This window comes from Podarcis bocagei, assembly GCF_964188305.1.
Source record: "Podarcis bocagei genome assembly, chromosome: 13".
NCBI lineage: Eukaryota > Metazoa > Chordata > Lepidosauria > Squamata > Lacertidae > Podarcis > Podarcis bocagei.
Window position 1 is genome coordinate 20,718,410 of NC_138138.1, and position 20,226 is coordinate 20,738,635.

Here is a 20,226-nt window from a genome sequence, read left to right on the forward strand (position 1 = left end):
GTGCACATGTGAAAACTACCCTGCTCTGTTACACATCCTAACAGACTGGCAGCCATGAATATAGGTAAGCCCAGTGCTTTTTAACAGCAATGTTAAAAAGCGTGGCACTTACTCCTGATGAGTACCGGCACTGGGTAAGCCATATCACACAGTGAAAGACATGCACAGGTAGCCTTCCTGTTGTTGTTTTTCACAGGGAGGGTGGTCAAAAATGGAAAGCCAAAACCCTGATACTTTGAGACACCCGACCGCAACCCTGTACTACCTGCGATCATAACTCATCGCTCCATTAGTGACTGCATTGCATGCAAGTTAAATCCCACCGATTTTTTCCTATGGAATTCTCAAGCAAGATATGTTTTATTTCACTGGGGTTATAAACAAGACCAACTCCAGAACTTTCCTCTTTTCAAGCTGTCATAAGCAATGTTTCCTGACGCAGAATCTCAGGTGTACTGCGATTCACCTACAGAGTCCTCATATGCATATGGTGTAGAAAAGGAACAGGGGGGACTTCGAAGGTCAGGAAATTCTGTGCAGAGCTGCTAAACGCAGAGGGACTTGCAGAGATATTCCTTTCCCCTGCAGTTTTGCCTATTTGCTTCTTTTCTTTTGGTCCTTTGTAGATCATTTCAAGCTCCCTTCTCGTTTTTTTTAAAATAGGACACTCTCCAAGCCACTATATACACTTTAAAGGTGTGTATATGAAATTAAGCGGCAATTATTTTTGAAAGGACAGTGAGAAAGAGGACAAGGCGGTGAAAGAAAGGATGGATATAAAATTAAAGCAAACAACAACATAGCAAGGATCAGATCGCATTTAGAGGAAGTTTGCAGGATCCCCAGAGTTTGGCTTTTTCTGTACTTAGAGAAGAAGAGAAAACAAGGACAAACAAATACACACTTTGCTCTACATCTCCCTCTGGTGCCTCACCTTCCCAGGTGCGCTACTAGGTCGTGCAAAACCTGCAAGCTCCATCTCACTACTATCTGATCTTGCATGCCTCTTAATATTCAGCTTTTTTCTTCCTAACGCTCCTGTAACTCCTATTCTTCAAATCAGTCTGCTCCCACTTTTCTTTTAACTCCCCCAGTCCGCATACATCCATACACAAACACATAAGCACCCTTCAATTCATACCCCATTACATTCCTCCCTCTTCCTGCAGAATCTACTGCCAACCCAGAAGATCCACTGGTTTTCTGGAAGAGAGGCTAGTGGGGTCCATTCTTTTTGTGATTGGTTAGAAAGGGGCTTGGCTTTGCTTCTCCACTTTTTGGGAGTGGGTGCGTGTGCGTGTGTGTGTCTGCGTGTCTGTGTGCGCCTTGGGGGCAGGCTGGGCTCCTCTGATTGGCTGAGGGGCTGGCCCAAGATCTCCCCCTCAGCACTCAGAAGCAAGCGAAGAAGGGATCCACCTCTGGGACACTGGACCGTATAAAAAGGGAGGCTAAAAACTTGACAGATTCAGTAGGAAGTTTCTGCTGGGGTCTGGAGTGGAACTACATAAACCAGACCATCCCTGTATGACTGGACACTAAAGCAGAACCAAGGATACAAAGAGTCTTCATGTCTAATATTTAGACATGTTCAGCTTTGTGGATTCCCGGTTACTGCTCTTGATAGCAGCAACTGTTCTACTCACCAAAGGTCAAGGCGGAGAAGACCGTAAGTACAGCATCTTATGTACTCTCGCACAGTGTATACATGTTAAATGACAGTTTTTATTGTAGTCCTATAGATGGGGTGGTGCTTGCCCCCATATTTCCTTTCCCCCATCTCTTTCTGTCGAATGCAAAATTAGTTTCCCCCTCTGCGCCACCCAGAACTCCAGAAGTGCAAAAGGCAGTAAGCACCAAACCATTTCTACCGAGCAGTTTGCCAAAGTCGGGGGAGAGGGGCGGCGGTGGCGGCTGAGTTGTGATTTTGCAATCTGTGCTTCCCTGTGGCTGTACTACTCGCAGCGTGTTGCGGTGGCTTGAGAGATGTAAATATAAGACCAGGCAAAGAGAGCGCTTGTTACATACGGTCTTAAGATTCCTTAAAAAAAGAAATTAAAAAAAAATCGAGAAAGGTCAACACACGTTTGTGACCTTTCCAAACCTTCAGGAGTTGGCATGAAGGCAATGCGGGGAGGAAGGCTTAAGAGACTGAAAAAGAGGGTATCTCTCGCACCTCGTAGATTTCTCCTGAAAGTGCTCTATGGAGAAAACAAACCACTCTTCTAAAAGCAAACTTAGCCAGCTGTGCATAGCCTTGGGCGTGTTTCCTTTGGTTTCTCTCCCCCCCTCGCCCTCCCTCCTTCTTTTCTCTTAACATGTCCCTTGGGGCCAGATAACAAGTTGGATCAATTAGAATCTCTGCACTGGCATGCCAAGTTCAGGAAAGCGGGGCGGGGACTGCGAGTGGGTTGTCACTGGAGGGGGGACAGGAAAGGGGAGCGCGGCAAATGATGGAAAACTCATTGTGCGTTCTTGGAAAGCCAAGCACTTGACAGGGAGGAGAGGAGAGCAGGACAAAGCTGTTTTCCCTGCCTTGTCGAAGAAGTCTGCAAAAGCCATCAGGAAAATATTAGGGGGGGGGGAGGAGGAGGAGAGAGAGAGAAGTTTCAGGATGATTCATAAGGAAAATGTTTCAGCAACTTATAAAGCGCAGGAGTCTAGACATCACTTCATAGACAAAGCCTTTTGGATGGTAAAGGATTGGAGGAGATCACTTTTGCTCGCCGACCAAGTCCAATGGCGACATCTACTGGCCATCAAGGGACTCGCTTGTCCTTGGCATTCTTCTATAGACTTGCCAGGGGTGGGGTTGTGGGGAGTGGCCTTAAAATGGGTCAGCAATGATCAAAGGGAGTGTATTTCCGGGGTCAACAACTGAACAGGATTAGTAAACAACTCCTCACCAGAGGGAAATCAATTTACCATCAAGCAAGCAAAACTTTTTGTGTGTAATATATTCATCACTCCAATTATGGAAGTTTTGCTGCCATCTAGTGATGGGTGGGAAGTTTTCCTGCAGCATCCCAGGAGAGTGTTCTCAAACATGAGTTTCATGTTCCCAAAACAACTTGACTCCTTCCCCCTTTAATTTTTTCCTGAGAATAGCGGGTTATCTTTCTCCCTCCCTGTCCAGTATCTGGAGGTTTTTTTATTTTTGCAGAAAATTCAACAGTCCAGCGCTCGGTTTTAAAAGGAGGAAATAATTAATAAAATGCACGGTCCCTCATTTAAAAAACAAAAACAAAATCTGCTAGAAAAGCAAATGCTTACTTCTTCTCCAGCATTCGTCCTTGGTCATATCTCTTGGTACCTTCCTTAGCTCAGGTATGCTCCACAGTTAACATCCATGGTGCTACGAAACTCCTTGTTTCTGAGCAAGCTGGCGTCGGATTTCAGCCAAGGTGGGAGGCCTAATGAGCCTGCCCTATTGTGATCCACACCTGCTGACTCCTCATCCTACCTAAATTGTTTGCGATGGAGCTGATTTCCCAAGGCCTCACGCCATCAGCGGGATGCAATTTCTTCTCTTACACGGGTCCTCCTCCAGTCCAAATTCCTGAGTGTCTCTCTCTCTCTCTCTCTCTCTCTCTCTCTCTCTCTCCTCTTTATCTCTTTTGCTTCTTAGAAGTCTGTGAATTTCTTCCTCCTTTCTGTGTTTGGCTTGGCTTCAGCTCAGAATGTTGAGGTTACCAAGTTGGATGCAACAACCGGCCAGAAGTGTTGTTTAAATTCCAAAGCAACTGGAAAGAGTTATTGTGAGGCTGGCTCGTTTCCTGTGTCATAGAGTTTGCTTGATGAAAAGCAGATGAGGGTTTTCTTAGAGCACACGCACAAAATGTCAGCGTTAAGTGGAGAGCAGGAGGAGGAGGGAAGGGAGGCCAACCATCGGAAACAATTTTATTTTTTTAAAAAATGTATGTGCTCTCCAGATCGATCCGTTGTAAGAGGTTCAGATGTTTGCACCTTGGCCATTCTGCCGACACTGCTGGCTCCCAAAGGACCCTTTCCCTCTTCCCTTGCCCACCTCATTTCTTGTGTCACCTCCTTCTTTAGTGCCATCTGGAAGATGCATACAGAACGGAATAACGTACAGTGACCGAGATGTTTGGAAACCAAACCCCTGCCAGATCTGCGTATGCGACAGCGGCAGTATCCATTGCGAAGACGTGATGTGTGAAAACTTAGACGACTGCCCAAATCCCGAGCAACGCGATGGAGAATGCTGCCCTGTTTGCCCTGGTATGGATACTGACTTTACCTACTCTTCTTCCATCCACTCATACCATCAGTATTGCCTACGGTTCTGTCCGTCCACGGTCACTCAGTCCCCCCCCCCATTCCATTTAAGCATACTCCAATCAGTCTCCTGGAGAAACTGCCTGCCCGCAAATGTATTTACTCATTATATCTATTCTAGTTTTACTAATTCACCCATCTTCCCAAACGAAACATCCACCTTCTACTAATGTACACCAAAATCCATTTGTTTACCTATCTAGTTCCTCTTCTCCCCTCTCTTCTCTTTACATCAACCAATCAACAGCCATCTAATCACCCATCCATTTATCCATCCACCTACAGCCCCATCACCTATTTAATTGTTTCTTTGTATCCACCCCTCTATGTGCTATCTAACCGCTCATCCATCCATTTTGTTTTCATCGTAAACGTCAATAACAAACCGCTGGTTTCATAGAAATATTTGCATCCCTTCCTTGAGAGATTGCAGAAATTTGGCAAAGAAAATTCTGCAGAGTCAGGAAAGAGAGTGAAGAGTTGGGAGAGGACCTTTCAGGCATCTTAACTTTAGTTGATGCTATATTGGTGCATTGTGGGAAGAAACTGGGCTTTCTTTCCTTTCCTTGAAAAGTAAACACTTCAAATAGGATTGCCCAAGTAGACTGGATGATGTGAATTTGGATAGTCCTTCAGATTGGCCCATTACATATTCTGATTAGGCCAATGATAGGAGTTGCCATTTCCTATCAACTTCTAAATGTACCTAGAAAAGAAGCCTAGTCTTCATTCAATGTTTATTAAGGGAAGGATGTTCTGATAGACCAGAGGGTATTGTGGGTGCAAGGGAGGGGTAGCAATGGTACCAGGTGATGATGATAAATTCTGGGTGATGGTTCTGATTCCTAATATTCCTTTTCCTTTTGTATTCAAGAAACCAGTGAACCTCCCCCAGAAGCCACTGGAGTAGAGGTAAATTATCTTTTGGTAACCCTAACTTCCATTTATTTGGATGCATCGATTTTGTTTTCTTTTTGATAACCAGCTAATCACTATTATCTTCCTAATTGGCAGGGTCCTCAGGGGGAACGAGGCCCTAAAGGAGACAAGGTAGGTATCAGTAATGAAACTTTGGCTGATAATAGTTCAAAGGGGAAAGGAAATAAAATTAATATGCAAGCATGGCAGAAAAATTGGTGGCAAGTAGTTGTGTGTGACTAGGACAGTCACAAAATATTCTTTGGCCGCATTTTGAAATTTCCATTCCTATTCGCAAAAGAAATTCTGCCTACTTAGGTTGTTTAAAAGAACACTCGCCCCCTCTAACCTACAGAAAGGAGATTCAAATCTCCCTTTGCTTCTTTTTTTTAACAACATTTGGATTTCTTCAGCTCACATCAGCTTTTAACTAAACATCCCAAAGCTGTTGCAAAAAGACCCAGCCATTTTGGCATTCTTTACTATAGCATCACGGTGGTTCATATTTTGGGAGTGGGAGAATAGAAGGTCCCCCTTCAAATGTTGCTGGTGTGTGAGGAATTTCCAAACCAGTTTTGATCTTCTAATATTGCCTTCTAATAATGGATAGCTTTAGCATACTCAGGAATCTGAAAGTTTTGTGTCTCTTTTGTAGGAAACATATACATTTTTGTGCATTCAGCACCATATACTGCCACGGTGCTAACCTGTGACTTCCTGCTCTCTTTGTTTTCAGGGGCTTCCTGGTCCCCCAGGCAGAGATGGCATTCCTGGCCGACCCGGACCCCCTGGACCTCCAGGCCCCCCAGGCCTTGGCGGAGTAAGTTGGGTTTGCCTCCATAACTTATGTTTTTCCAACAATTCACGGAGGATGCATTTTTAAGAACCTCAGCAACACGTTCTCTCTTCTCTCTTCCTTCTCCTCCTCTCCCCTTACAGTACTTTGCTCCCCAGATGGGTTACGGTTATGATGAAAAATCTGGTGGCCTTGCTCTTCCTGGCCCAATGGTAAGTGTTGACGGTCTCAGTGGATTTGAGCTTAGTGTGGAAGGAGAAAAGTGGGAAGATTGTAGAAGTATGAATGAAGGAGTCTGTTTCAGCCTTCTTGGTTCCTTAATCTCAGGACAGAATGGTGAGGCCACAGGTAGGGAGGTACATGTTGCTAACTGATGTCCGCCTGATGAGCTCTTAGTAGCAGAAACTGAAGTATCAAAGATACTCCAACTTTATTCTTTTTGATCGGGCAGGCATCTCACTAATAAAGCTGAGTAACTAAGGGATAGCATTGCTTCTTTCCATGAGGAAAAGGGACATGGAATGTGGGTTCCATGAACTAATAATAAGCATCATGACAATGATAATTTTTTATGGTCCTAAGTGTTTACCATAGAGTTGGAAGGGAACTTGAGATTCATCTAGTTATATAACATTAGATCCAGACTAAGTTGGTTAGACGCAGCTCCCAGTGAAACCCGTGGAACAAGTTAGTCATGAAAACTCATTTTAGTGGCAACAGTGGCTTGAGTTTATGGCTGAGCAGTGTGGGTTAGTATACTCGCTTTCTTTAAAATACACCGGTTAATCGGGTTTGAAAAAGGAGCAGGGGACTTAACGGTGAGCAAATCCCCACCAAGAAATTCAATTAGTCTTGCGGGAATCTTTTGAGTGTCTCTCATAGCTTCTCAGAAGTTATTCCATTGCAGGAACCTCCCATTTTGTGTTATGTTTCACTTTAGGCTAAATCTGATGGCAGCCCAACGCCTCTCAGCTGGGAGGTATCCAAACACGCTGACCACTCATATAGCAACTACAAAAACAGACATACCCCAACATCAATGTGGAACACTAGACCAAGAGAGACGAAATGGTTGTTTAAAGAGAGATGGGGGGAAAACAATTTAGGAAATGACGTAAAAGTGGGTGGAGGTCAGAGTGAGGCCTAGTTAAGAGAAAAGGTCAAGAATGTATGGTTAGAGCAAGGCAGTACGAGAATGGATACCCACAAGGGTCAAGGCAAGATGGCTCCAATTTCATTTACTTGGGAAACATGACTGATTCTTCTCACTTTGGTTTGTAGGGTCCAGCTGGTCCCCGTGGTCTTCCTGGTCCTCCTGGCGCTCCCGTAAGTACTTCTTTGCTTCCATCTTAATAACAAATTCTCAATACATTTTAGACAAGGGGTTGTGCATTTGGGATTTCAGATGAGAGAGGTGCATTGTAAATGTACGGACCTCAGTACTTGAGACAATGTTCACCAACCAGAAATTCCCAGTTCTTTCCTTTGGTCTATTCCTTCCTTTGGTTGGAGGAATGGGGGCTAGTGGGGTTTCTAGTGCTCTGGAGAGCAAGGATTTTGTGCCATCTTTGTCTCTTTCCAGAAAATAATAATAATAATGCAAATCTTCATTTGTATAAATTCTGGAGTCACAGAATTCACTTATCCTTGGCACAGAATAGGAGATTGCTTTGGTAGCAGATTTCTTTTCTCTTTGCACAGAAGAAATAAGGTCCTCTCTTGAGAGGCCTACTCCATAGGACTGGATGTTCACAGGCATTCACAGAAACTCTGGAGAGATGAGAGAAGGGGCATGGAATACATAACCATTTCCACATTGATGTGTGAGGTGGTTACTTATTGACACTATTCCTTCTTAAAGCGGGTAGACCAACAGTGTGCAATGAAGTCAGGCAAAGGAACCAAAGTAATGTATCGCTTGCCTCTTCGAACAAGAGAGAGGGTGTGTGTGTGCTGGAGATGTAGGTGTCCTGAACTCCAGTCCAAGATACACGAAGAATCTAGATGTTCTGCAGAACACTCTGCCCATGCACAGTGGCACTTGTTTCTATTTCTTTGTTGAGCTCCCAGCACTGGTGAGCTTTGGCTCCAGCTGACCTTTACTGGGAAGCTTATGCATCTATGTTGGGCAAACTGGGATGTAGGCCAGAATAGGACAAAGGTGGTTCAAGAAGAGATGCTTTGTAGCAGCCCAAGAGGGGTGCAGGTTCAAAGGGAAGAGGAAGTTGCTTCAGGCCAGGAGAGCAGCACAGCAGAAGTCATGGAGGTGGAGATGAAAGGAAGGGGGCACTCGGGGCTGACAAAACTCAGGTGGGCCATCATGGTCTACCCAAAACAAACAGGGGTGCAGTAGGTCATTGCCTTCCATCTAATGTAGATGCTCTGATTTATCTTCCAGGGTCCCCAAGGTTTCCAAGGTCCCCCTGGTGAACCCGGAGAGCCTGGTGCTGCTGTGAGTACCATCTGAACTATTTCCCGTATCTCTTGCATGTATTATTATAGCGAAGCTGAACAGCCTCCTTGGAGTCTGTTCCTTGGAGTTCTCTTTTTCCACCACTTGGGGGAGCTTTTGAATGTCGAATGCAGTAGGCAGGTTTCCATACTAGGGATTCTTTGGCCCACTTTTGAAAAATTCAACCGGCTTATAAATAGGAGCAGGGACGACTCGGCTAGGATTTTAATGCATCTATTTCTTCTCAAACTCTAGGGTCCAATGGGTCCCCGTGGTCCTGCTGGCCCACCTGGAAAGAATGGAGATGATGTGAGTGACTTATGTCTTTTTTCGGAGTGGGGGGGGGCCCGGAAACTTCTTCTTTCCAATTATCCAAAGACGGAGTGTGCCCAAATAGCCACACAAATCACTGACTTCAGTGTCGAGGTTACTCTCAACTTACAGACTTGAGTTGGCCGACTTATCCACCTGCCTTGCTTTGCTTCCAAGTAAAGCGAGTCAGGTCTAAAAAACTCGCAGTGTAAAAATAAAAAAAGCCCTATCTGCAATCAGTGACTTGAACTCCTAAGCAGCCCACCAAACCAGCATTTGATGGGAGACCCCCACAGTTTGTCAGTGCTGGGCCTTATCCATCCTTGCCCCTTACCACTTTCTTTGGCTTCTCCCTTTCTGCTGAGCAGAAGCACCAATCCTTAAGGAACACCTGTTGACGTTACAGGGCCATTTGGTTGCAAACCTTAATGCAAGGTCCAAGTCCCTTTTACAAACACAGTTCCCCAATCAATGGTCTTTCATCCTCGCGTAGTGCACTGTTTCTTGAGCATTGGCTCAGACCCTGTCTCCTTTTCTTTCTCCAAGGGTGAAGCTGGAAAACCTGGCCGTCCTGGCGAGCGTGGTGCCCAAGGTCCACAGGTAAGATGTCTCTCATCATGGGGCGGCTGTCAAGCACCTGTCTTTTTAGGAAGAGCTGCTCCTTGTCCTGGCATCCCTGGAGCCTTGAGATTACAACCTGTTGTTTAGGGAAAGTGATGCAATGTCTTACATTGGCGGCCTGAAAGAGCAGATTCGACGATCGTATTAGCAAGAAGCAGCTTAAGTTTTTCGATTCCTGCTTCGGTACAGAGGGATGGTTCATTTATAAACCCACCCTACAGCCGTCTCCAATCTCCAGATATTTTGGACTACAACTCTTGTCACCCCTCACGACTGGCCATGATGGCGTCTGGGGCTGATGGGATTTGCAATCCGGCAGCACCTGTAGGACACGGGGTTGGCGAAGGGTGACATACAACCTATTCCCACCCCAAATGCTGTATTGCAATGCATCCCGATTTTAGTTCACCTTCCCGGCAATTTTGCAAGGTGGTTAGGTTTGACTGTGAAACAGTTTATGCGCCTAAGGCCTCAAGATGGCTGGGTGAGATTTTGGAGCCCACATTTGAATACATCCACTCTGCCCACTAGACTGGGTGATCACTGACAGACTCCTTCCTAGATTGGAAATTTTGAGCTCTTGATGGGTGGTCCCAGCTGTACAGAGAACTAGGATGTTCAAGGAGATGTAAGGACATAGCACAAAACTAGCAGTAAATATGCCACCATCTGCCTTAACGGCACATCTTAACCCTTTTAAACTGAGTCCTACAGTGTTGTTGCTATTGATGAAAAGCACATTCGGTATGTCCTAATCATAAACCAGCTATTGGTGTGAAGAGGTCCCACCCACTTGCCTAAAGAAGGCGAGAAAGGCGAGACACGTTTTCTTCTTCTTTTCTGACTCCTAAATAACTTTTTGTTCTCTTGCTTTAGGGTGCCCGTGGTCTTCCCGGAACAGCTGGCCTTCCAGGCATGAAGGGACACAGAGTAAGTGTGCTCCAATAGCTCAATGACCAAGGAAATTCGGGGATCTTGCAATTCAGAATGTCCCCTGGCTAGATTATTTACTTAGGAGTAGACATGCATTCCCTCTGGAGCTTTTAAGGTTTACAGCCATCACAATACAAACAGCATCTGCCATTGCCATCATGGCACCTCCACTAGATAATGCCTGCCATGAAGGTGACAATAGCAATGTGGTCACATAAACCTTGGGGTGAAGCCCCACCTAGAACTATTTATCTTAGAAGGTAGCCAAGGTCCAAGCTGAGAAGAGCATGAAACGAACCCTTAAAAATGTCTACTCAGGTGTTTCTAGTTGACCATTATATTATTATCTTGTATATTCATATCCTTGGTTCCAAGGTGGTCTTCCACCCAGGCCTCCTCAGCTTTTGCATGGTTGCCAATATGGAACCTGTAGTCTTTTCAGTTGAACAGTAAAATGAGGAGCTGCTAACCTTCCAAATGTAGAATTAAGGCACCCCATTGCATTTTTTATACTCAACTACTTGAATTTTAATGTTCCCTTTTCTTCTTTGCCATCCATTCCTTCATCCCACTACTTTAGGGTTTCAGCGGTCTTGATGGTGCTAAAGGTGATGCTGGTCCAGCTGGCCCCAAGGTGAGTGTCCACTTTTAAGTATGTGCCCCCCCTTCCGTTTATATCTAATTCTATCCTCTCCTGTTTCAGCAACAGGGTGTTGACGTCTGCTCTGTTTCCTCTTTCAGGGTGAGCCTGGTAGCCCTGGTGAGAATGGTGCTCCTGGACAAGTTGTGAGTATCATTGTTCTTCTGCCCTTTGCTTTGATGGGTAGACAATCTTTCCAAATCTTACAAGCATAGGCAGGGTATTAGCAGAAATTGATTTGTTCAGGTGAAAGGATGATGATGAAAGGAAAATTCCTAGTCACCAAAAGGGGGGAAGTAAGAGGACTTACTCATTGGGAGAGTGCATGCTTTGTGTCCCTGAATGTCCCAGGATCAATCCCTAGCCTCTTAAAAGGAACAAGGAACAGATGATGGGCAAAAGCTCTGTCTGTGATCCTCAGGAGCCTCTTGCAATCCCATAGACAATGTTGAGCTAGGTAGACCCATGGTCCGATTCAATATAAGGTATCTCTGTTTGGTTTCTGCCTACTGTGAACACACCTTACATCCTTTGTGTTCTGAGGATGGATTTGATTCCTAGCATGCTTTGTGGAGAATCAAGTGGAAATAATTTGTCTGAAGGCGTCCAAGTTCAGTATGCTTCCTTTCATATGTTGTTCATGAAAACCCTTCAGGTGAAGTAGTTCCATGTGATGGTTAACATGCAGTAACCCCAAAGGACAACACAATAATTCCATCTGAGTATGGCAGTAGCAACCTACATGAGGGACAGGAGTGTTTTGACATAAAAGAATACAACGAGAAAGATCCAGCGAGATGAAGCATTATTTCATAGCAGGGTTGGGGAAACCGAGGTACCCTCCTGATGTGGTTGGATTCTAGCTCCCATCAGTCCCAGTCACCATGGCCATTTCGTCAGGAAGGGTGGGAAGTGTTGCTCGGCAACTTTTGGAGGGCTGTGAGTTCCTCACCTCTACTTTGCAGAGAACTATGTTTGTGTGAGATTTCAGACAGCAGGGCAGACGTCATGGGTGTTTGTAGCATCCGGGTGGCGAAAGCTACAGAGCAAAGGCTCTTTTGCTTGGTCTAAAGGATTCCACTGTGGCATTTATCATCCTTTTGCGTATAGTTGCAGCCAGATTCAGGAGAGCAAGAATACATAATGAGTCAGAGGGGATTACATCAAGAAATGAGGGGGTAGATAAAAATAAACAATTTTAAGCTGAGGGCGCTTGAGAGGTATGAAGCAAAGACACGAAGAAGCAAGGCATGCTGGCATATACAAAGTCTTTGTTCTCACTTTATGGCTCCCTGGGGAATGAAGGAACCCCTTAACACCAGTAGAGGCATTAGAAATGGTAGATGCTAATGAATGGCTAATGAAAGGTTGGGTGGATGGTAACAGGGCATGGATCAAAGCTACCTTCCCCTAAACTAAACTTGTTTCTCCTTATGCCTAGGGCCCACGTGGTCTTCCCGGTGAGAGAGGCCGCCCTGGACCTTCTGGCCCTGCTGTAAGTACATTGTTTTGTCTTGAGGGACATATTGTGGGGCTAGATGCAACTGGTACCAAGGCATCCTTGGTGTAGCATCCTCCAGGTCTGGTGTGGCCTGGAGAGGTGGCAGTAACTGAAAGGCCTTTCTTCCCCTCTTGTTCACCACAGGGTGCTCGTGGTAATGATGGTGCCCCCGGTGCTGCTGGCCCCCCAGTAAGTATTCCTGCAACCTGCAGTTTCTTCTCTGCTCAAGTGGTGATTATTTTCCTGTGGAGAGGGTTTGTCCTGCCAGACAAACACTGGCCGTTGCCAGACTCCGTATCCTAAATGGGAATTTGCAGGACAACACTCTGTAATTAAACCAGCCATGGGATGGAAGGCCTTGACTCTTGTTTCCCTTTCCCTGACATTTTAAATCACAGACCAAACCTCTGGGGTGGAGTTGGCCAATGTTAAGAGGTTGCTAATTTGGGACTCCAAGGAAAATGCTATAATTGCCATTTCTTTCTTTCTTTCAGGGCCCCACTGGTCCAGCTGGTCCCCCTGGCTTCCCTGGTGCCGCTGGCCCTAAGGTAAAGACACCGGACGACACTGATGCTCAGAAGCAATTGTTTTGTATCAGGAATATCAAAAATTGTTGGGTTTAGACTCTATCAATATCTCAGGTGCCAGTTCTCATGCAAGCCAACATTGCACCATCAGTGCATAAGAGGGAGGTATCTGGAGAATCCCAGTGTTTGCAGGTGTACAAAAATATTTAGGGGGAAATTCTTACAGGTAAAAATTAAAAAAAAATTAAAATACCAACCAATAATGACTGTGCAGACTCGGCACAGAATGCTAACAAACTGTTGGGGTGTGAAGAACAGAAATCTGGGCAGGTGATGAAGTAGAATGGAGTATCTGGAATTGTGGACGGACTGCAACATTTTGTTGCAGATCCCACTGGTCTTCTTGATTTCTCAGTCTATTGTTAATAATAATAATAATAATAATAATAATAATAATAATAATAATAATAATAATATTTTTAAAAGGGGGGAGGGGAGAGACAGTCTTCCACTTCCCCTTCTTAGATGAAAAGCTCTGTAGCACCAGCTCTAGATGAACTATTTCTTACCAAACCAGCTACAAGCACCTTAGTCTTCTGTGGGAAAGATCACAGGCTATTTCTGAAAAGCCATGGCCCTCATAATGTTTGAAAGGCCCTCCTCCCTCTGAGTCTCTGTATTCTGTCTAGAATTATAGCTCTTCATTCAAGAATGGAGGTTGACACATCTACATGGGCCCAGTTCTTAAATTCCATGAGTGGCAGCTTTTCATCCTACCCAGCAATGTCTGAAGCTTAGAGGTTACTTGAGAGGTGCTCGCAATGTTGCTTACTGTTCCAGCGTCTCTTTCACATACAACAAGCAATGTTGGTCTGGGAGGGAAGCCACTGCATTGCTCAACCTCTGGAGTGGCTTATAGGGTTCAGGTGTTCCCAGAGCAGCAAGATGGAAGTCTGTAAAGGACTGGTGACTGCCAAGTTCCTGCAGCATAAGCACTTAGTGGTAGACCCCAAAGAAGCTGTAGCAACAGCCCGCCTCAAAAGGACCAAGTAGTGTTCTTCAGGTGGCAGGCCTCAAACCTCTTGATTTCTGAGAGACAGGGTGGCAAAGGGAGGCCTGAGGCATTGTAGTACTGATCCAACGAGACAAAACTGTGAAGCTTCAGAAGGGCTGGGTGTGGGATGGTGTGGTTTGACAGGGAGACGCTGCCACCATACCTGTGGAAGAGTGCTTATGTCCCTTGTTCTTCTTTCTCTTATTGCACAGGGTGAAACCGGTCCCCAAGGTGCTCGTGGTAGTGAAGGCCCACAAGGTGCTCGTGGTGAACCTGGTCCCGCTGGTCCTGCTGGCGCTGCTGGTCCTTCTGTAAGCTGCGCTACTGGCCGATTTTTGGCTTTTGTCGAATGCGCTTCAGGACTTTCTAAGGTGCATCATCATAATGACTCTTCTCTCCTCCTTCTCCTCTGCTTTAGGGCAACCCCGGTTCTGATGGTCAACCTGGTGCCAAAGGTGCAACTGTAAGTACCCTCCCATCGCTTTTCTTGTCTTCTCCAATGCCTTCCTTTCCCAGTTGCTTCACCAGTGTTGCTCTTTTCTCCTAGGGTGCTCCTGGAGCTTCTGGCGCCCCCGGCTTCCCCGGTCCTCGTGGCCCAGCTGGACCTCAGGGTCCCAGCGGCGCTCCTGGTCCCAAGGGTAACAGCGTAAGTCTCACCTGATCTCCCCTCACCTTTTGGCTCATCATTTAAGTTGTGCCTGCCTTCAGAGGTCTTTGAAGAAATTAGAAATAGAGGCATCTGGGTGGGTTATCCAGGAAACCCAGACTTCTTTAGCCTAACTGAGAGAACGCAAGGAGGAGCCTACCATAACATAATTAATTCAGGAAATACCGCCCTCTGCATATCCTCTCCGACTGTGCTTGTTTAATAGCTAAAGCACTGTTTCTTAGTCTTTTTCAAGCCATGACCTCCAATACTACCAATAATATCAGCTTTCCTGCCTTGGCATCATATAATACACTGGGTTTTAAAATTCTGAAAATGACAGTATTCCAGAGCAGCTAGATTTGTGTAGCAGGTAGGATAAAGGTATCAAAATGGTAGGCGATGGTGTGCAAATCTCTTTTTTAAGGGCAGCAGTATCCAAGATTATTTAGCAGGCCGCTCCTTCTACCAAACCCCATTGTTAACTCTCATATGGTGGAGGTTTACATCAAGTTGCATGTTCACGATTACATTCTCAAGTTCCCTTTCCTTGACTCTGCTTCCTATAAACCAGGCATGGCCAGACTTGGCGCTCCAGATGTTTTGGGACTACAACTCCCATCATCCCTAACTAACAGGACCAGTGGTCAGGGATGATGGGAATTGTAGTCCCAAAACATCTGGAGGGCCAAGTTTGCTCTAAACTGTCCCTTCTATTCAGGGCCCAAGCCCATAATCACATGCATCAGCATCTTATCAAATCTCTTCCTCTGTGGATTGCCAGCCTGGATAGCTCAGCTGGTTGCATCATGGTGCTGATAACTCCAAGGCTGCAGGTTCGATCCCTGTATGGGACAACTGCATTGCAGGGGGTTGGACTAGATGATCCTCAGGGTCCCTTCCAACTCTGCAATTCTAAGTCTTGATAACAGATGCATGTTGAAAGCCATCTCAGAGAAGCCACATCCCCTTGTTCTCTCGTAGAAAAAAGGATTCATTCTTGCCTTCCTTGTGCTGAACGAGATTTGTGATCATGTTGTTTTCTGTCTCTTCCTAATACGTTTAGGGTGAACCTGGCGCTCCCGGAAACAAAGGAGATACTGGCTCTAAAGGCGAACCCGTAAGTATTCCTCTCACCTGGGATGTGTAGTTCTAAAATGGTGCATTTATTCTTGTTTCATTTTCACTTTTGTTAACGCTTGCCTCTCCTTCCTTTTATCTTCCAGGGCCCCGCTGGTGTCCAAGGCCCCCCTGGTCCACCTGGTGAGGAAGGCAAGAGAGGATCTCGTGGTGAGCCTGGACCCGCTGGCTTGCCTGGACCTGCTGGTGAACGTGTACGTACCAACGTTGTTCTCCATATTACTGCCCTCCCGAACCAAAACTAGTCTCTCCTTAACTGCGGGCAGCAAGATCACACCCTCTTAGCAAGCAGACTAATTTGTGCACGGACCATGTATCTGTCTAACATACTCACAGTACATTATTAGATTAGTTAGGAATTGCTGGGTCAAATTACAAATGAAAGCAAAGCAGTCTGGAAAGGCAGCCTCAAGAAGCCTCTGTGAGTCAGAGGAGAGCTATTCTGCAGGGAAAAGCTGTTGCAAAAATAGAGTGCGCTGCAGCACTTCAAAGAAAACTGAATCTGCAGATACCTTTGCCACTTATTAGGAACTGCCTCTTAAGGTGTCTAAGATGGGAGCCCAATTGGTACAATGTGTTCACCGTGGAGTGTTTTAAACCCACGAGGAAGCACTGTCTAGGCCCGGAGGTGGGCAGAACATCGCTGTCCTTTTCACTTAACAGATCACTGCCTTAAGAATCATCCACGGCTGAATTTAGAAAAAGAAACACCGTCATTCTTTTCTGTTCTCAAGTTGGAATCCCAGGGCAGTCCCACGAGAATTGATTTCATACAGAGAAATAAAAAACAACTGAGACCTTTGAGGTCAAAAGACCGCTGCAATATAGCCAGGTCATCAGTTGTGTTTTGAACTTCAAACATTTGATCAAATCCAAACTTCCCTCTCACTTAGACAGTTTTCCTTGTTTACTTTTGTTTCTTTGCTCCCTCTTATAATATGCCATCCGGTACTTTCGCTTGAGTTACCTGCAACTCTTTGCACACCTTTTCAGCCCCTTATCTCTATTTGTGGGTTGTGTCTTGCTGCTTTGAGATGGGGTTGGCAGGTGTGGGGTCCTGTCTTCAGCCTGGGCCCTAAACTAGGATTCTGAGATTCTCAAGATTATCCTGAATCTGAATTTACTTTCTTTGATCTGCATGTGATTCTGCCCCACAGGATTTGTATTTTTGGTCCTTTCTGGCCAATCAATGTTTATTTTCCCTGTCCACTTTGATGGGAGAGCCCAGTGCTGTGTATATGACATTAACCTGTTCTCCTCCTTACCATTCGCAGGGTGCTCCCGGAAGCCGTGGTTTCCCCGGATCTGATGGCATTGCTGGTCCCAAGGTAGGTTCTAGTCTCACGCTGTCACTTCCTTCTCTACAGAACAAAAGGTATAAAAATAATGGCCTCTCCATCCATTGGCATCACTCCAATGGGCTGAGGTGGGAAGCCTCAGATAAGGCTCTGGGAATGTGGGTCAAGGCAGAGACAGTTAAACCAGCGAGAGATGGAATGTTCTCTTAGTAGAAAGGAGCCTGGAGCAATCTTAAATGCTACTGGATATTATTTTATTTTTGCTAGCCGTTACCTACATTAGGAATAGTTTAAAAGAGTTAAATGGGTGATGGAAAGAAAGTCTTCTTCTTTGGAACTCCCCTTAATCTCAGGTGGCCTGAGCAGATTTTCACAACGTTGAGAAACGGCACTCTGCACATGTTCTAATGCTATCAAAACATGACTAGTTCTCAATTTCTTTCATTTCTTTCCTGCCCTGCCAATGCTGATAGTAGGGCTAGTGAAAGTAAAAACATCGAAAATAGCAATTTTCTTTTTTAAAAAAAAAATTACCGTATTTTTTGCACCATAACACTTTTTTCCTCCTAAAAAGTAAGGGGAAATGTCTGTGCGTGTTATGGAGGGAATGCTTACGGGTGGCATGCCTACAGATTTTCCTCCTCTAAAAACTACGTGCGTGTTATGGTCGGGTGCGTGTTATAGAGCAAAAAATACGGTAAAAAGTAAAGCTTCCAGCTCGAATTAACGTCATACAACTCCCATTTTAGATGTGGATGCTGAGTGGGAATTTGGCCAAGCTCCTGCTGAATAAGTTTATGGCAGGCATGCTCCCAGATCTCTAAGATGGAAGTCTAATTGTCCAGCAAATATAGAAAGCTAAGGAGCTCCTTTGCACTAAGTGAATCTGCTCTCCACCTCCCTCCAAAACTCCCTGAAGGAGCTGGGTAGTCTTGTGGAAATTTATAGGGGCCAGCAGGGGTTGCCTAATCATCTGATACCATCACACGCCATCCCTTTTGAAGACACTGCAGCCTCACCCTCAAGCCCCCAGATGAATGATCATTGCTCCCAGCTCTTGTTTAACAACACCAGTTGCTTTCATGTCTTCCCACTCCTGCAGTCCCAGGTTTTTGAGCTTTTTTCTATTTTTTTTAAAGGCACCCAATCTTGTCTGGAAGCCAGCTTCGGTCCTATCCCCGTCCCCCATCCTTTGCCCTTCCCACCCCAGCAACATTTCATTATTATATATCACACTTTACCATGTTCTGGAATTCTCCAGCATAACCTCAAACCACTCACATATGCTCATCTCGCTAAAGGAGAATCAGAGCCCCAGTAGTTATTGCTCATATTGTTGGGTTTGGGACTTTTTTATGGCTCATATCTTATATTTTCTGCCCGTGAAGATGAAGCCATCCACACAGAATCAGGCAGCCTGGTGTTGGTCTCCTTCCCTTGCTGTCCTCCTAGTGGTGCAGCAATAAAACTGCTAGCACACTTGCAAAGCTAAGCAGGGTCCAGTATGGTTTCAAACTGGAGGGGAGACCGCCTGTTCAGATTCCTGCATTGCGAAGGGGTTGGACTAGATGGTCCTCGAGGTTACAATTCTGGGAATATTAGATTGAGCTCTGATATAACACAACAGCCTTCTGAACCAGAAGAAGATGAAACAATGTCGGCATTTACCTGCAGTGCTTCATGGGATAACTTGACCGCTTTTTCTCTTCCAGGGCCCACCTGGCGAACGTGGCTCTCCTGGCCCTGCTGGCCCCAAAGGAAATACTGGCGAAGCTGGACGCCCTGGTGAGCCTGGTCTCCCTGGAGCCAAGGTGAGTGGATTGCAAGAGATCTGGCAGAAGTGCAAAGGCGATCTAGCCATACGCTTTCCTGTTAGGCCCTGGGCAGTGGGAAATGAGGTGCATTCTGTCAGAAGCTCCCATGCCCTAGAGAGGAATTGAAAAACAAACTGTGTTAGGAAATCACAAGCTCCCCTTGTTGTTATAGTAATGGCACCTAGAAAATAACATAGGACTTTGAGGTATGCAAAGGACTTTGCACACCTTGTCACATCCATCCTAACAACTTGGTAAGGGGCAGAGGCAGATTTCGGGCAGCATGACCGGTTCTGCCACACTGGGCGCTAAGCCTGGGGGCGTTGCAGGGTGTCACAAATATGGCATAGTGAATTGAGCAGAAAGGAAGGTGAGAGACAGGGGCACCAAACTGCGGCCTTGCACAGAGCGCTGCTAAAATTTGAAAGACCACCCCTGCAAGGAAAGTCTGCAATGGTTCCATTTTGCAGATGGGAAAACGAGGCTGAGAAACACATAAGTGAATTGAAAGGAGGAAGACTTTTGGCGACAGGTTTTAGTGTCCTCTTTTGGCTGTTTTTTTACGGAAGGGCCATGATGGGATAAGGGTAAGAATTTGCCCAGTTAGAATTAGGGTAATGGATGGCATCGTGGCACCCTGTAGCTCCCTATGTGATCCTTGATTGGTGAGGGTCATTTCTGGAAGGAGAAGAAGCCCTTAAAGAAATAGCAGCCATGTGGGGAAGCAATAGCTGCAAACAGCACCATCAAAGTAAATGCAAGGAGTTTTTAGGGGGAAATTCAGCCTCCCTGAACACCCCATTTTTGCCAAGAACATATCCAGAGGCAAACGTTCAGTGCAACTCTAGAAAGAAGTGACTTGCCCAAGAGCACTAGAAAATGAAATACAGCACTGTAAATTTAACTAGGGGGCTTATTAGCTAAGCTGAAAAACCCTTCTTACTGGGTCACACAAGCTCTCAGATCCTTCCTTGCTCAGTGATTTGAACCCTGCTTCTAGGCCCCACTTCAAGATGCAAAGGGGATCATTACACCCACCTATCTAATGCACCAATCTACCACTTTCTCCCATGAGCTCAGGGCAACTTAGAACAAAATTAAAATCAGATTTTGAAAAAAAACCATGCACCAGTTAATCTGAAATAAAACAAAACCAGAAGGAGGACAACAAAGCAGGACTCGAACTGGAACTGATTTAAGAGAAACCAGCAATCCCTAGAATTCTTTTGGAAACAAAACAAAAGTCTTCCCCTGCCCCCTTATGAAAAAAACACCAAC

General features: G+C 45.6%; 1 protein-coding gene and 1 long non-coding RNA gene across 4 annotated transcripts in view; one reads left to right on the forward strand and one right to left on the reverse strand.

Moving 5' to 3' along the window:
* The first annotated feature begins 1,456 nt into the window (after positions 1–1,456).
* COL1A1 (collagen type I alpha 1 chain) overlaps positions 1,457–20,226 on the forward strand; it is a 46,247-nt gene continuing 27,477 nt past the window's right edge. The window contains exons 1-23 of one of the 2 annotated variants that reach the window (XM_081166075.1): positions 1,457–1,666; positions 4,054–4,239; positions 5,171–5,208; positions 5,311–5,346; positions 5,951–6,043; positions 6,154–6,222; positions 7,292–7,336; positions 8,409–8,462; positions 8,718–8,771; positions 9,321–9,374; positions 10,272–10,325; positions 10,909–10,962; positions 11,070–11,114; positions 12,410–12,463; positions 12,614–12,658; positions 12,964–13,017; positions 14,263–14,361; positions 14,469–14,513; positions 14,598–14,696; positions 15,763–15,816; positions 15,923–16,030; positions 17,111–17,164; positions 18,847–18,945. In XM_081166075.1, the coding sequence (XP_081022201.1) occupies positions 1,585–1,666; positions 4,054–4,239; positions 5,171–5,208; positions 5,311–5,346; positions 5,951–6,043; positions 6,154–6,222; positions 7,292–7,336; positions 8,409–8,462; positions 8,718–8,771; positions 9,321–9,374; positions 10,272–10,325; positions 10,909–10,962; positions 11,070–11,114; positions 12,410–12,463; positions 12,614–12,658; positions 12,964–13,017; positions 14,263–14,361; positions 14,469–14,513; positions 14,598–14,696; positions 15,763–15,816; positions 15,923–16,030; positions 17,111–17,164; positions 18,847–18,945 (1,575 nt within the window). In that variant the 5' untranslated portion in view covers positions 1,457–1,584. The remainder of the gene's footprint in view (positions 1,667–4,053; positions 4,240–5,170; positions 5,209–5,310; positions 5,347–5,950; positions 6,044–6,153; positions 6,223–7,291; positions 7,337–8,408; positions 8,463–8,717; positions 8,772–9,320; positions 9,375–10,271; positions 10,326–10,908; positions 10,963–11,069; positions 11,115–12,409; positions 12,464–12,613; positions 12,659–12,963; positions 13,018–14,262; positions 14,362–14,468; positions 14,514–14,597; positions 14,697–15,762; positions 15,817–15,922; positions 16,031–17,110; positions 17,165–18,846; positions 18,946–20,226) is intronic. The other variant, XM_081166076.1, reaches the window with a different exon arrangement.
* The window catches only part of LOC308571397, a 32,579-nt gene continuing 29,446 nt past the window's right edge, over positions 17,094–20,226 (reverse strand). For both annotated transcript variants that reach the window (XR_014001382.1, XR_014001383.1), the window contains exons 2-3: positions 18,803–19,059; positions 17,094–17,197 (exon numbers count right to left, since the gene is read on the reverse strand). This is a non-coding gene — a long non-coding RNA (uncharacterized lncRNA). The remainder of the gene's footprint in view (positions 17,198–18,802; positions 19,060–20,226) is intronic.